This window comes from Pteronotus mesoamericanus, unplaced genomic scaffold (assembly GCF_021234165.1).
Source record: "Pteronotus mesoamericanus isolate MK-2021 breed Mesoamerican mustached bat unplaced genomic scaffold, CSHL_Meso_final contig_164, whole genome shotgun sequence".
NCBI lineage: Eukaryota > Metazoa > Chordata > Mammalia > Chiroptera > Mormoopidae > Pteronotus > Pteronotus mesoamericanus.
This window is the reverse complement of record NW_026555065.1, coordinates 10,166,385-10,182,468: the sequence shown is the minus strand read 5'-3', so window position 1 is coordinate 10,182,468 and position 16,084 is coordinate 10,166,385. Positions and strand designations below refer to the sequence as shown.

Sequence of the window (16,084 nt, the reverse complement as noted above, 5' to 3'; positions counted from 1 at the left end):
CTAATTTTGGCTCTTGTTTTTCTTGTTCAAGAATTTTCTTAGCAAGTCTGATAAGCTTTTGATTAATACTGATAATTGCCCATATTTATGTAAGTGCTTTATAATTTGTGAAGTAGTTTCACATACATTCCTCATGTGATTCTCTCAGCAGCTTTAAGAAAAGGCAAGACAAGGATTATTATCTTTGTATTAACCAACTTTTAAAAAGGAGGCACAGAGAAAGCAGGTGGCTTTGCTCACTCATGATCACGCAGCTTAGTAAACGCTGGAGCCAGGCTGAGAGATGGACTCCTAATCCATGCTCTTCTATGAAACTGAGTGAATGTGTTTTAGTGGTGACTTCATTTCATCTGAAACTTTAAAGCTACTTAGTATTCTTGACTTTCTGGCTTTCTGAAAGTCATTTTAGCGATTTTGTGTAGGTTCCAGAGAAGGAAATTATAGAGCTGGAAGAACCTTAAGGGCTTAGATATTAACAGAAGGAGAAGCCAGAATCTATTTGCTCTGAAGGGTATTTATTAAGAACTTGGCATTGAGCCTCTTCCTTCGGAGCCCCCATGAATCTCTGCTTGTCTTTCTCTTCACTGTAGTCCTTCCCCAGGGACAACCCAGGAGAGAAGGATGAAGTAAGGGGCCAGGAAAGAAGTGACATTTATTAAGCACCTAGTATTCATTGGGCACTGTTAATTACTTTCCATATCCTTTGTTTAACATTGAAGTTAAGAGTGGAATCAGATTTCCGCTTCTTATTAGCTGGGTGGCACTGGGGAAATTTCTTATAAAATGAGGATTTTAATTGCACCTACCTGTGTGTGACCGTGCAGTGAGAATGCATAGAGAGTGCCTGGCAGGTGCGGAGCACTCCACAATGCTCAGCTCGTTAGTGTTGTTCTCTCTTCATGAAGAAGGATGCCCAGTGAGTTAGATTACATTTCCCCCATTTTATAGCTGGGGGAATTGAGGTTCAGGCACGTTATAGAACCTGCCCAATGTGGCAGAAGAGATGGGTAAGTCTGTTCAAGGCCTGAGCTCTTAACTAGCATGTTTTTTGGGGTGGTGAGCTGGGTCTTCATTGACTCCGTTTTTAAGGGACTGCCTGCAAAAGTCATAACCACAAGTCCCTTGTGGCCCATGGGGCCCTGGCAGCCGATTCAAGGTCCAAGAACCTCAGAGTCCTGAGAGCTGAGTAAGAAGATACCTGTTCCATGCCATTCCTATCTTCTTGTCCAGTCACTGGGTCCAGCTCCCACCTTATTTTGAGGATTGCCCTCTGAAATTACAGCCCCTCGGGAGGGGACTCACCCCTTGTCCGGTGAGAGCCAGAGAATGAGCGCTGCCGTGGGAGCTCATGGGTCTACAGAGAGCGTGGTGACAGCACAGAGGAGGGAGACGCTGACAGGAGAGACCGAAGGTCACCCAAGGCAGTCCCCACCTCCCCCCGACCCCGCACCCCAGCCAGGCTACTCTAGCCAGCTCATCTACGGGTAGAGTATGAATTGTCCTGGGGAATACTGTGCCTGGAGAAAGGCCATATACATATTTGTGCTTTGTGTAATGCTTGATTTCTTAAACTCATCTCCTCTCCTAGCTTGGGTTGTCCAGATCCTGAGATGTGGACATGAGTCTCTACAGTTTATTTGGGAGGCGATCCCAGGAAATGCCAGTAAGCTAGTGAGACAGAGAAGGGCCCAAAGCCAGTCCTGGGTGCCTTGCAGAGGAAGTTATCACTGTGGGTTCTCCAGGAGAACTGTGCAAATGGCTCTGAGTTGTCCTTTCCAACCGCTCCGAGAGCGAGGGCGCTCGCCCGCTAACTCCCGTCAGTCATCAGCTGAGGCCTGCTGCTGGGGGTTGTGGCGGTTCTGCCCTGCGCAGAGCGGGCTGGGCTCTGGAGGTCAGAGGAAGCCACAGGTAAAGAGTCACAAGTGGCGTGTTTGGAAGTGGTGAGTGTCCAGGGGACATGGGTGGGGCCGGCAGGGTATACTGGGTATACCTAGTAAGCAAGACTTTGGAAACCAGTTTTTCTTCGGCATTTAAAGACTGGTTATAAATTTGATAGGTTAGATTCCCTTAACCTACTTAAATTCCACTACAAAGTTAGTATGGCTAATTCCTTTTGACCACTTCAAACATCTTCCTTAACCAGCAGACAAAACGTGTACAAAATAAGTTACATAATGATAAAGTTGAATAATACATTTATACTTGAACCTATTCTAAATTTAAATATCATGGTTCTAATTTATTTCTTCATTGTTTCTGTTCTTGTTTTTTGTTATCTTCCGTTGTTTTACTTATTTCCGTGTTTTCCTAGACTTAACATCATTTTGGCGCTTTCCAGACAAAAGCAGTGATCTTTCCAATCCAAAGGAGATAGAGTTCTTTTTCTCAATAGCTAAGGTTAGAAAATGTGGGTGGGTGCCCTGTTGATTCTTGGGTCACAGGACTAGGTGGCTTCAGGGTGATTCATGCTCAGGACCCCTTGTCATTGTGATGCATTGACCTGGTTGTTAGCATTATCAGAAATGTACACATTCCTTATTAATACAAGTATTTCAGCACACTTACTTGGACCATGCAGAGATTTCCTCTCCTACGACAGTGATTTTCAACGCTTTTCATCTCATGGCACACATCAACTAATTACTAAAATTCTGTGGCACACCAAAAAAATATCATTTTTGCCACCTGACAAAAACATAGGTATAATTTTGATTCGTTCACATTGGATGGCTCTTTTAATATGGGCTATGGTCACTTTTTTTAAATTTGACAACCCAAGGAAAAGAGGTCAGTGCCCTTGGCTAAAGAGTCAAGTATTGTATGTTTTAAAAATTCTTGAGGCGCACTAGTGGAAAATCGCTGTCCCAGGATAGGAAAGACTGAATTTGAGTACTTGGTTTTCCTCGTTAAGCTGTGTGACTAGCATATCATGTTACGGACACCCTGCTGACTCTTGTTCCTTGCGCCTTGTGTGTGACCGCTAATGCCAGTGCATTGCAGCCCGTCCTCCCACCTGGCTGTATGACTGCCAAGGCCAGCTAGTCTTTCCGTGGACCCTAAGGTCCTGGGATGACCTGACTTAACAATTAATTCCTTTTGTTATTCTTTTCTATTTAACACAGACATTTTATAAACACAGCTATAACCAATGCTCGGTAAAAGAAACTACATTGCCTTATGTATTAATGCTCCCTAGTTTTAAAAATCAATGCAAAGTATAACATCTTATAGTCATCCTTTTCTATTAAAACTATACTTTTGTACGTTTTATATTAACTTTCCCTTTGAGTGACATTACGAACACAAGGCAATTCTCAGACTCTCCTCGTTTCCATAATAATTATCTTCTCCTCCTCCTTGTTTGGTTGCCCACATGGTCACACCTCAGCGGGGAAGAATTCTCCGACCTTAACTGCTTTGCCCATGTAACAGGGCTCCTGAGATCTTGGAGTCGTTCTTGATGTATGGCAGCAACAAAGTGTTTCAGACCTGTCCTCGTTTCCATCCTCTCCCTAGACAGGGCATTGGCTTGTCTCCAAGGAGCTCTGGCTCATTTTAGTGGAGAACTACACTGAAGGCTATTTGGGCATGAGAATTGGTGGTGGGCTGAAGTGCTGTGCCAATTTTAATAGCGACAGAATTGGGGAAAATATGTGTCTTTTTAAGATCATGAGGTCACACCAGTGTTCTCCAAATTTATCTAATTATATTGCTTTACAATACAGGGTTCTGTTGGCCACTAGGGATTTCTATTATGTAGACCTATTCTAATACCAGTGATTCTAATCCCATGACTTTCCATCCTCTGCCTTAAGTGATAATTGGTGTCAATGGTGGTGTTTCAGATCTCTTTGAAAAGTCTCAGTGGACGAATCTGGTAACCTCCTATATGCCATCTTATTAATAAAGAAGCTGCTTTCTTTTAAGGGCCTAATTGAAGACTCTGGAGCCAGACAGTCTGAGTTCAAACCTCAGCTGTGACTTACTAGTTATGTGATCCTGAGCAAATTACTTTACTGTTCTGTGCCCCTTGGTTTGCTCCTCTATAAATGGAAGTCCTCTCTTTAAAATGGTATCCTTTCCATAAAGTTGTTACAGAGATTAAATTAGGTAATAATACTAAGCGATCAGAAAAGTCAATGTGTTTATTATATCTTCAGTTGTGGAGGTGCCTGGGCTCCTCTCATTGTCATTGATGTATATTTTCTCCTTTTCTTCCTCCTCTGTCTTCTGCCCCCTTCTTCTTCTTTTAAATAGAGAAATAGAGATAATGTTGGTCCCTGATCTTTTGATGCTTAAACTCATTTGTACCATTCCCTCCCCCACCAGATCCCCAGACAGTTGTCTTAGCCCCGTCAGACTGAGTTTTCATCAATGGATACAGAATCTTCCTGATACAAAAATATGCCCATTCTTTTTTATTTTCTCCAGATTTTTATTTGCTCACCTCCTAAAATAAAATTACAAGCATATATCTTCATAAGGTTGATAAGCTTCTTGAAATTCTGAATAAATCCCATTTTATTTTTTTCTGCTGAAAATTCTACACATACGGCTACGTTTAAAAGAAAGAGCGAAAGATTCAAATGTCTTGGCTTGGTCCATCCTGCATTTAATGTGTGTTGTGTGGTCCATAAACCTCTCCATATGTCTGTTGTGCATTCCTGAGACTCTTATTAATTTTCCTGTGTAACGCTGGGGCAGCAGCCCCAGGCTCCAGGGCTCCATGTACGCACTTTATTGGACACACATTCTTGTTTCGTGCATGTGCTGCAGCTCCGCTGCTCATTCCCTGGGCTTGAGGGAGTGGGGGGAGGTGGTGACTGCCGTACATGTGTGACATCATTTCCAAAAAACTGCCAAAAGGTGCCATACCAGGTCCGTCCTTCCTGCAAGGCACACAGCCTCCCAAGCCACCGGTAGTATGCATTTCACATCTAAACACAAGGTGGTGGTATTTGAAAGCAGGAAAACACTGGAACTTGATTGTCAATCCTAGAAGCAACGTTTTAGGGAGCGCAGGCCAGGCGGCAGTCTGAGCTGCTCTGTCGGTCCATTCTGCAAGGCTGAGAGCAGATAGTCTCTGTTTTCCTCTCTCAAGTCCTGTCCGTTTTATTTTTTAAGTATTTCTTAAATCTTTCCCTTTGTAGCTTTCCTTGTACTATCCCTGTTCAGGCTCTCATCACCTTTTATTTCTTCCTTGTCAATCTTTTTGTATATGAATTTATGTGAATAAATTACATCTATTTAAAGTGCATAATGATGGATGTTAACTAGACGTACTGTGGTGACCATTTAGCGATATATACAAATATCAAATCCTTATGTTGTATATCTGAACCTAATCTGTTTCATGTCAATTACGCTGTAATAAAAAGATGAAGTGTATAATCTGGTGAGGTTTGACAGTCACATATACGTGTGAAACCACCACCACAGTGAAGAGGCAGAACATTTCCATCACTCCCCATAACCCTGTTTCCCTTGGCAGTCCTCTCCAGGCAACTTCTTTTCAAAAGAACATGATTCTTTTTTCAGGGAGGGGCCACTTTTATCACTTTGGTCACAGTGACCTGTTTGCATTTTATGTAAATGGAATCATGTAGTATGTACTCTTTTTTATCTAGCTTTTTTCACTTAGTATAATGATTTCAGATATACATAGTGATTTCAGATGTATTGCAGAGTGGTATTCCATTGTATGAACATATTAAAATTTATTTATCCATTCACTTGTTGATATGCATTTGAGTTGTTTCCAGAATGGGGCTATTTTGAATAAAGTCACTATGAACATTACTGTACAAGTCATGTGGACATGTTTTATTCCTCCTATGTGAGTTCCTAGGTGGAATAGTTGCATTGTATTGCAGATATAGATTTAACTTTTAGAGAAACTGTCAAACAGTTTGGTAAAGGGATTGTAATATTTTACATTCCCATTATCAGTTAGAGAGTGTTCCAGTTTCTCCACATCCTCACCCTGACTTAGTATTGACAGTCTTTTTAATTCAAGCATTTTAGAGGGTATGAAATGGTATCTCATTGTGATTTTTATTTGCACATTGTGGTTACTAGTGATATTGAGCATCTTTTAAAGTGCTTATTAGCCATTTACATTATCTTGTTTTTAGAAGTGTCTGTTCAAAACTTTTGCCCATCACTTTATTGTGTTTTTAGTTTTCTTATTATTAAATGTACTTTGTATATTTTGGTTACCAGTTCCTTGTCAGATAAACATACTGTGAATGTGTTATTTCATTCCATTTGCTTTTTTTACCTTCTTGATATATTTTGAAGATATTTTTATTTAGGTTTTTATAAAGTTCAATTTATCACTTTTTTCTGTTATGACTTATGATTGATAATTTTTTCCCAATGTAGATATCCAACTGTATCCTTTCAGTATCTTTTGTTATTGATACTGATAATTTGTGCTGCTTTCCCTCCCTTCTTTGATCAGTCTAGCTAGGAGGTTACCAGCTTTGTTGATTATTTAAAAATTAAAATGACTTTTGGCTTTATTGATTTTCTCTATTGTCCATTTTCTTTTTTATTGAGTTTTGCTCTGATATTCATTATCCCCACCCCCGTCTAATTATTTTGATATTACTTTGCTCTTTTTTTTTTTCTAGCTTCTTGAAGTGGAGGTTAGGTCATTGATTTTAGACCTTCCTTCTTTTTTAATATAAGCCTTTAAAGCTATAAATGCCCCCCTAATCTCTGCTTCAGCTGCATCCCACAAGCTTTGATATGATGCATTTTCATTATCATCCAGTTCAAAATATGTTCTAATTTCCTTTGAGAGTCTTCTTTGACTAATGGATTGTTTAGAAATGTGTTGTTTAACTTCCAAATAGTTGAAGGTTTTTATAAAAAAAGATGTCTTACAGTTTTTTATTTCTAACTTAATTGTTATGGTCAGAGAACATACTTTGTATGGTTTTAATTCTTTTAAATTTATTGAGACTTGTTTTATGGCTCAGCATATGGTTTCTCTTGGTTAAGTATTGTGAAAAGAATATATATCCTGCTGTTTTGTGTGTGTTCTATAAATATTAATTAGATTTAAGTGGTTAATAATATTGTTTAGATTATTTATGTTATCCTGGTTTTTGTATAATTGTCCTATCAATTGCTGAGTCGGGTGCTGAAATCCGTTACTATGGTTTTAGACAGTCTGTTTCTTTTTTAATTCTGTTATTTTTGACGTCACGTATTTTGAAGCTCTATTATGAGGTACATATATATTTTTGATTGTTAAGTCTTGGCAATAAATTAACCTGTTCATTATTATGAAACGTTGGTCACTACCTTTGTTCATAGTCTTGAAGTTTATTTTATCTGATATTAATATAGCCATTCCTACCTTCTTTTGTTTAGTGTTTGCATGGTATATGTTTTCCACCCACTTATTTTCAACTGATCTGTGCCTCTATATTTATTTATTTATTTATTTTTAAATATTTTACTTATTTATTTTTAGAGAGGGAAGGGAGGGAGAAAGAAAGGGAGAGAAACATCAGTATGTGTTTGCCTCTCACATGCCCTCAACCAGGGACCTGGCCCACAACCCAGGCTTGTGCCCTGACTGGGAATTGAACCAGTGACCCTTTGGTCAGCAGGCCGGCATTCAGTCCATTGAGCCACAGCAGCCAGGGCTGTATCTCTATTTTTAAAGTGCATCTCTTATAGACAATATAAAGTTGGGCCTTGCTCTTTTTAATACATTCTGATAGTCTCTGTCTTTTCATTGGAGTATGTAGTTTATTGACATTTAATCATTATTGATATGATTGGATTTAGATCTACTATTTTGTTGTTTTCTTTTTATTCCCTTTGTTTTGTTTCTTTTGCTTATTTGTTTTGTTTTCCCTTTCCTTTGGACTATTTCAATATTTTTTAGAATTCTATTTTAAGTTATCAGTTGGAATTTTGCTGTTTTTCTTTTCTCTAATAGTAATTGTTCCAAGCATTAAAATGTACATCATTAACTATTAACAGTCCACTTAGAGAAAATATTGTACCACTTCATATAAAATGTATAAATCTTGCAATGATATATGTCCATTTACCCCTCTCCCTGCTGTTATAATTATCATATGTATTGTGTGTCTGTGTGTGTGTATATTTATATATATTTTATATACCCACAATACATTGCTATAATTTTTGCTTTAAAAATCATATGTATTTTATAGAAATTAAGAGACAATATAATGCAGCCATTAAAATGTTTACAATAGGAAATGCATATAAATGAAAAGAACAAAGTACAAAAGTATTTATAGTATAATCTAATTACATATGAGAGAATGGGGAATAATAAAAGCCCAGAGGAAATATGCCAAATATTAAATGTGGTTTTCTTGGGGAAAAAAAGAGAAAAGAGTCTTTCATATTCACGCATAGACTGTTTACTTCTGATGTTCTTCATTCATTCCTGAACATCTGCGTTTCTCTCTGAAAGCATCTCTCTTTCACCTGAAGAACTTTTATTCAGCATTTTATGTGGGGAGGGTCAGATGCTGACAGATTCACTTAGTTTCTTTTACCTGCAAGTAAGGTCTCTGTTACACCATCATTACTGAAACAGAGAGACTTTAGGCTGAAAGTGTCTTTCTCTTAGTGCTCACTGTCTTCTGGCTTCTATGTATTTGGATGAGAAATCTTCGGTAGTTCCATTGATTGTTCACTTATACAGGGCTGCTGTCAAGATTTTCCCTTAGTTGTGGGTTTTCATAGGATTGTTATGTGGCAAGGTGTGTATCTCTTTGACTTTATCCTTTTTGGGGTTTACTGAACTTCCAGAATTTGTAAATTTATGTCTTTCATCAAATATGGAAAGTTTAACCATTATTTCTTTGAATATCTTTTCTGGTCTAGATTCTCTCTCTTTTCCTTCTGTGATTCCAGCACCCTATGTGAGGCTTTTAGGAATTGTCCCACAGTTTTATGAAGTTCCACTTATTATTTTCAACACTTTCTTATTTTATTTTGATTAAATTATTTCTATTAATGTGTCATCAAGTTTATTGACGTCTTCCTTTGTCATTGCCATTCTTTCCTTAATCAAATCTAGTGATTTTTAAGAAATTTCAGGCATTGTCTTTTTCCATTCAAAAATTTCCATTTGGTTCTTTTTCATATTTTCTATTTCACTCTGTTGATTTTCTAAGACTAATTTATCAGTTACAAGCATATTTTTCCTTTACTTCATTGAGCATAGTCATAATGGCTGTTTTAAAATCCTTGTCTGGGTGGGGGAGAGAAAATAAAATAAATAAAATAAAATCCTTGTCTGCAAATTCCAACATCTAAGTCATCTCAGGATAGGCATCTGTTGATTCTCTTTTCTCTTGGGAATGGATCACATTTTTCTAACTCTTCATATCAAGTAATTTTGGATTATAATCTGGACATTGTAAATGTTTTCTTGTGGAGACTTTGGAATTCTGTTTTATTGTTCTGGGGAGCAGTGAGGTTTTTGTTTCAGAAGGTAATGAATCTGGTTAATCCTCCTTCTGTGCCTGTGGTGGATAATGACTCAGATCTCAGTTCCGTTCCCTAAGTCGTGGCTGCACACTTTTTCCAGCATGCCCCCACATGCATGGCGCAGGGGTCTGCCAGAGACGAGCTGAATCTCTATGCAGAATTAGGGTCTCTGACTTCTTCCTCTCCTTTTTGGTTTCTGCCTTACTTTTGGGAGCCCTCCTTGTCCTGGACTCTCTTCCCTGGTTTATTCTACCAGAAAGATGATTTTCCTATTGAATTTTTATTGTATCTGTGCTGCTACCACCATGATTCTATTGCTCTTGGGCAAAGCTGAGAACAAATAAACAAATGAATCACGAAAAAGCTGTTCTATACTTGTCAGTTGCCCCATGTTTTACCTCCCCTCTAAAACTCACCTGTCCTTTTTAAATCCCCAGAGACCCCAGTAGTTGTCTTTTGTCTTTGTCCAGAGTTTATAGTTATTCTTTGCAAGTGGATTTAAGTGGTATACTCCTTTATACCAGAAGTGCACCCCTCTGTCTGTTAACTGGAAAATTTTAATGACTTCTTTGATTGATCTTCCTGCCTGTAGTTTCATTTCCTTTCAGTACAATTTTTACTTGGGACCCCAAGTGATTGACATAAAATCTATTGTTGACTTGATCTCATAAGATTGGGTGTAAGGTGTCTGTAGACATGTATGTAGCCCTTCATAACTAATTCCTGCCCACCTGTATCCTGCATAAGGTGCTTTTTTTCAACTTGGTATGTTTCCGCAAGGCTGGAATTGTTTCTTTAACTTTATTTCTCTTGCCTAACTCCAGGAAATTTTCACTTTCAGTTCAGTCCTTCTCCCTATCTCCTGTGAATTTCCTCTTTACATTCTGTGGGTCCCTTTGGCACAGGCTTAACTTTGTTCAGTTATTTTCTGCTTAGTTACCTGTGGTCCTACAGATGGAGCTCCTCAAGGGTTGCAGATGATGCCTTATTTCTTTTAATTGCCACCTCCCCTTACCTACTGTTACATACTATATATCTGTTATATGGTAGATCCTCAAAAAATTTTTTACCGATTATTTTTATCACTTGCATTAATTTTTTAATAAGTTTTTTGTTTCGGTGCTTTGGTAAGTATCTGATGTGCACACGTAGAGTTCCCATGAAATTGAATAAAGGGTTTGGGGCTACCTGCCCACTATTCACTCGGAACCATTTGGGGCGTGTTTGCTAACCTTGTCTTGTATGATCCCTAACTACAGGTTACTAGCCCCAGCATTCTGTGAAATCAGAATGATTAAAGTATGCACTGAGAAAGGGATAAGATGATGGGATTGTTGGAACTTGTTAAAGGGCAGGCCTCCTCTGCCTTTCTTTTTCCTTATGAATGGGAGAGTCCACATATTGCCAGGGGAGGGTGTGTGTGTGTGTGTGTGTGTGTGTGTATGTGTGAATGTTGAGAGAGAGAGAGAGAGAGAGACAGAGACAGAGAGAGAGAGAATGTTGATGTATCTCTGTCAGTGAGCCAGGGCCATTCTCCCATACTGAGAATCAGGTGATAGATCTGTCATGACTTGCTAAGGAATCTGAAATGAATTCTCTTCCTTTATACCATTTCTCATTTGTTAGAAAGAATTCATAGTTCTTTATATCCTGCAGAACACGAGTTTTTACCAGAGCTGCTGCTTTGCCCCTGGTCTCATCCTTTCAGAGCAAGAGCTACTGAGCTGTAACCCACATTCTTTCTTTTAAACAAATGAACTTCTGTTTCCATAGAACTTTTAAACTTTTATGTGCTATCTAGTGCCTTAAAACAGTGCTTCAGCTTCAACTGCAACTTAAAAAGAAGACAAATACTCTAAAGTTTTTCTAGTTATGCAAATAATATGCTCACTGTAAAAGCACTTATACATTTTTTTATTCAATAAATGTTTATCTTGCATCTCTCCCATGCTATGCTCTGAGGATATAAGCAGTAAGATAGATATGGTCATTGCTTCATGAAAACTTAGTCTAGCATTATAGAAAAATATGTAGAACTTTTAAATAAATATCCAAAAATCTCAGTATAACCACTGTTACCCTTTTTCTGAATTTTTGTGTATGTTTTGCTCTTTATATTTTAGGCAACATCACTTCATGTGTTTTCATTCCAATATCCGCAACTTTTTTACTCTTTTGTCTTTCATTTCCCCCATGGGGCAAATTTCCAATTCCCGAGCATGTAATCATCAACCTACGTAATGTTTGGCCCTGGCCTGAAAAAAGAAACTAATTAGAATGCTAATTTTAATCCCAAAGAGCTTGTTCTATTTTATATGTTTGAGATTCTGAATTTTCCACACCTATGAAATACTAATTATTAAGTTATAGAGGTATTTCCCACTAAATTAAATTAATAGACTTACTCATTTTATAGTTTAATAAGGGAGTATTAAAAGCTGAGCTGTACCTTATTTATAATTGCAAAAAAAGCATTAAATATCTAAATTCCCATCAATAAGAGACTAGTTAAATGAATAATGTACATCTATACAATGGAATGCTATGAATGCATTAAAATAGTTTGTTGACATAAAAAGAAAACTAATAAATGTGGAAAGGTATTCACAACAAATTGTTAAGTGAAAAAACAGATTTATGTATAGATCAGGATATTTAGTTTGTTTCCATTTATGTAAAATTGGATACATGTGTATGTATATGCACAGAAAACTGTAAAGATACAGTAAGTATATTTCTTAATTCCTACTGTGTAAAAGGTATTTGATAAATACATTGTGATGGGGGAAATCTGATAATATAGGTAAGTTGTATCATGTATATTTGTCAGGGAGCATATTTGCTTCACTAAAAGTACTTTTTCCCCCTCACATCTAGAATAATGAACTACAAAGCAAGTTGGATTATTTAACAGAAACCCAGCCCAAGACTGAAGTGGAAACCAGAGAGATTGGAGTGGGCTGCGATCTTCTACCCAGGTATTTAGGAATTTCCTGTTTTTCTGACTCAAATTCTTTTTTGACTTAAAAAAATACTTTCCTGGGCTGTTATGACCAGAACTGCATTCTTTCTATCAAAAAATATTTCTGCAAAGATAAGTGGTGGCTGCTGAAGCATCTGACTGGTTTCTGTGGGAGAGGGCACATTGTACAGGGCAGAGGGCGTGGCAAAGGAGACATCTGGGGAGCCAGTTCAGAGAGATTGGTCCCGCCCTCCTTTCCTTCCTTTCCTCCCTCCCTCCCTCCCTCCCTCCCTCCCTCCCTCTCTTCCTTCCTTCCTTCCTTCCTTCCTTTCTTCCTTCCTTCCTTCTACAAACATCTCTTGAGGACCTTCCCTGTGCCAGACAGTTATGACATGGAGAAGAATGAGATTTAGTTCCCACCACAGAGTGCAGTCTGGAAGGGGAGGCAGATATTTGGCAGTAATTTACAACAGTGTGAGAGGGACCTGCAAGGCACTTTAGTTATACAGAGGATAGAGAGTCTCAATCCGGAACAAAATTCGTTTATTTCCCCACACCATAACAGCCTATTGTCAAGCACTGAATCAGATTCATAATTAAAGGATGTGCGTCCATCATGAGCAGATAGACAGTAACTATAGCCGGCTTCATTCAGTTGTATTCTGAGCTAAGAGGACTGACACATTCAGTGTTAAGCTCCACACACCCATGCCTGGGTTTCTCCCTAGTGAGACTAGAGCCTGGGAACTAGTAACGAGCCCACCGTCTCTGGGTGCTCAAAATTGTGCTTGGCCCAAGGGAGACATAAAAAAGTTTACAAGAAGGATGCTGATGACATGGGGCTTGTAATTTAGGTAATCAGAGTCGCAAAGTCACATAGTTCTCATTTACATTGCTTGCTTTCTGCTAAAAACAAGGCAATGTCATCATTCTGATATGATTAATAGAAAATTTGAAGGAAGGAAGGAAGGAAGGAAGGAAGGAAGGAAGGAAGGAAGGGAAGGAGGGAGATGTAAATAGACTCTAGAGCTCATCCATGTGGGATACAAAGTATATGACAAAAAAATAGCCAGAAGGAATGATTGATGATATTCAGGGACTCCTTTTGAAATATAAATTGTTTGGTCATTTCCCTCCTTTTTTATTTTTTAAGAACCAAGTGGCTTAGTCCACTCTAATTGCCCACATAATAAATCTTGTTTGGCTAGGACAGGTACAAAACTATGTCTGAAACCAATCACTTGTTTGTTTTCTAATTCCCACATTTTGGCTTAAAACGAGGTTTTCAATTTGTGTGCCGAAGGATAGCCTGAAGCAAACTTTTATGGTGAAGTTATGAAACCACAAAGCGGTTTTCATAATGGAAGTGCTGACAGACCCTTAACTTATGGCCACGGTGAACTTGGAAGCCACTTCAGTATCTAAAAGCAGCTTTTCCATAAATGTAACATTTGGTTTCCCCCAGGATCCATCTTAGCACTTTAACTACCTCAGTCAATCAGCAAAGGAAATGAAAACTACATATCTGCATTTCCGAAAAGGCAGAATAATATTTCATTTGTTTCCTTCCAAGTCTTTATTAAGTACCTACTATGTGACAGGCGCCATGCCAGTCCGGGTAGTGAGGACCACGGTGTCTTTAGAGATAATTCGGGGCAGAAGTTTTCCACCTGAGTTACTTGGAACTGCCGTGCTGTGGGCCGGGGGCTGAGGGGCGAGGAGGTTAGCAGGGAGCTGGCCTTGTGGGGGCTGCCCCGCCCCATGCCCGCCCCACGCGCATCCCCGTAAAAAAATAATCTGAGAAGTGCTCAGCTTTTAGTGTGTTTTATATGCTGGATTTCAAGTAAGACTTTGTTTGAATAAGAGTTGTATATCAAAACAAATTGGAACCCCTCCGTTTAGTTTAATCCCCATGTTTTATAGAGAACAAAATTGAGGCCCAGAGAGATAACGTAAATGACAGGGCACCGCACAGCCAGGGTTAGAACCAGGCCTTTTGAGTCCTGGTGTGGTGCATTGCTGGTTTTAAAATAATAACTGAAGTGTTACTAAATTGCATTGTGTATGTTCTAACAAAATTCCTGGTTCTTATTTGGACTTCAAACTTGCATCTAACCAATAGAAGATTCCATAGTGTTTTGTAAAATATTTTAAAAACAGGTTCCTCCACAGTGTTTTAGCTCAATGAAAGTACTGACTTAGCCTCCAGGGTGCAGAAGGGTGGTGGTCTTACTCCCTGTTCTTCTTCCGCAAAGAACTCGGCAGCGTGGTCCCATCAGGGTACCTCAGGCTGCAGGGTGCCCCGCTCAGCCAGCTGTCGGCTGAGCACAGCCGTGGGCAAGCTCCTCAGTCTCTCTTCAGTCTCAATGATTTCAGCCTTAAAATGGGGATGAAGATGGCAGTATCCAACCTCATAGAGTTGCTATAAGGATTACATGAAAACAGGGTGTAGAGTATTTAGCATTATAACTAGACCAAGTGAAGCGCTTAATAAATAATAGCTATTATTACTGTTAACTAGGTGAAAACTCTGATTTTACGTGTAAGACACTGTATCAAATATAAATGAATTTGTGTGTGCTAAGACAATTTTACTAACTTAATTTTATTGGTTATTAGTGACGTTATTAAATGTATTAATAGCTTAATCAAGTGTGTAGTGCTTTAATATGCACTGAGCTCTTCAATTAAACTATCAGGGGCCTGAACCCCTCTAGACAGGCCTAGAGGCCTCTGTCAGCTGAGACATCAGCAGGGTCCCAGCATGTTCCAGGCACCAGGCACAAAGCCTCCTGTAGAGCAGCCCAGCACCTGTCACTCATTTCTCCTAATACCTGCAAGCGGCATACGCCGTGCCACGGCTAATAGCATTTGACTATTAGAGATGCTCTGTTTTTATGTATTGCAGAAACAAACTGAAATCAACCTTTTGTTTACTTATAGAGCCATCAAGCCCGTTTATTATCACCCCCTCCTCACCCCCCATTTCCCCTGCCCCTGCCAACACCAGGTGCACCTGTGGACAGGGACCCTAGGCTGCCATCCCCTTGTCCAGCATTTATTTGATGCTCAATAAACATTTGTTGGCTGAATGAATGAAAGATATACACCAAGTGGGGATATAGGCAGCTAATCAGTATTACAATATAATTTATTTAATAACATTTGGAAAATCATTCTTGCTTGTATTTCACATCTTTGTGCTTACTATCCTTCTCCCCCAAGTAGAATGTAAGCTTCATGATGGCAGGGATTTTCATCCATTTCACTAATTGGAGTCTCTCTGAGACTTACTTAGAATAGTACCTTGCACATAGTAGGTACTTAATATTTGTTGATTGGAGCCATCCCTCTCGTCGATGTTAGAAACATCCAAATCTTTAAGAATTTTTATGACTTTATTTAAGCCAAACTGATGACAATTACTGGGAAGCAAAATCTCAACAGATTGAAAAAATGCTCCGGAAAATGATAGTTTTGCATCTTACCTTATCTGTTACAGTCAAAGGAGGAGGATTAAAGAAGTTACATGAATTCCATTCACGACAGATTAGGGAGGCAAGAGAAGGCAAAGTGGGAAGTCTTTGGGACTCGATAAAAGTAATGAATAGACAAAATTTTTTTGCA

The 16,084-nt window shown here is 38.8% G+C and overlaps 1 protein-coding gene across 2 annotated transcripts in view; it reads left to right on the top strand.

Moving 5' to 3' along the window:
• MYZAP (myocardial zonula adherens protein) overlaps positions 1-16,084 on the top strand; it is a 112,279-nt gene that overhangs the window by 67,775 nt on the left and 28,420 nt on the right. For both annotated transcript variants that reach the window (XM_054565367.1, XM_054565365.1), the window contains exon 12: positions 12,373-12,473. In XM_054565367.1, the coding sequence (XP_054421342.1) occupies positions 12,373-12,473 (101 nt within the window). The remainder of the gene's footprint in view (positions 1-12,372; positions 12,474-16,084) is intronic.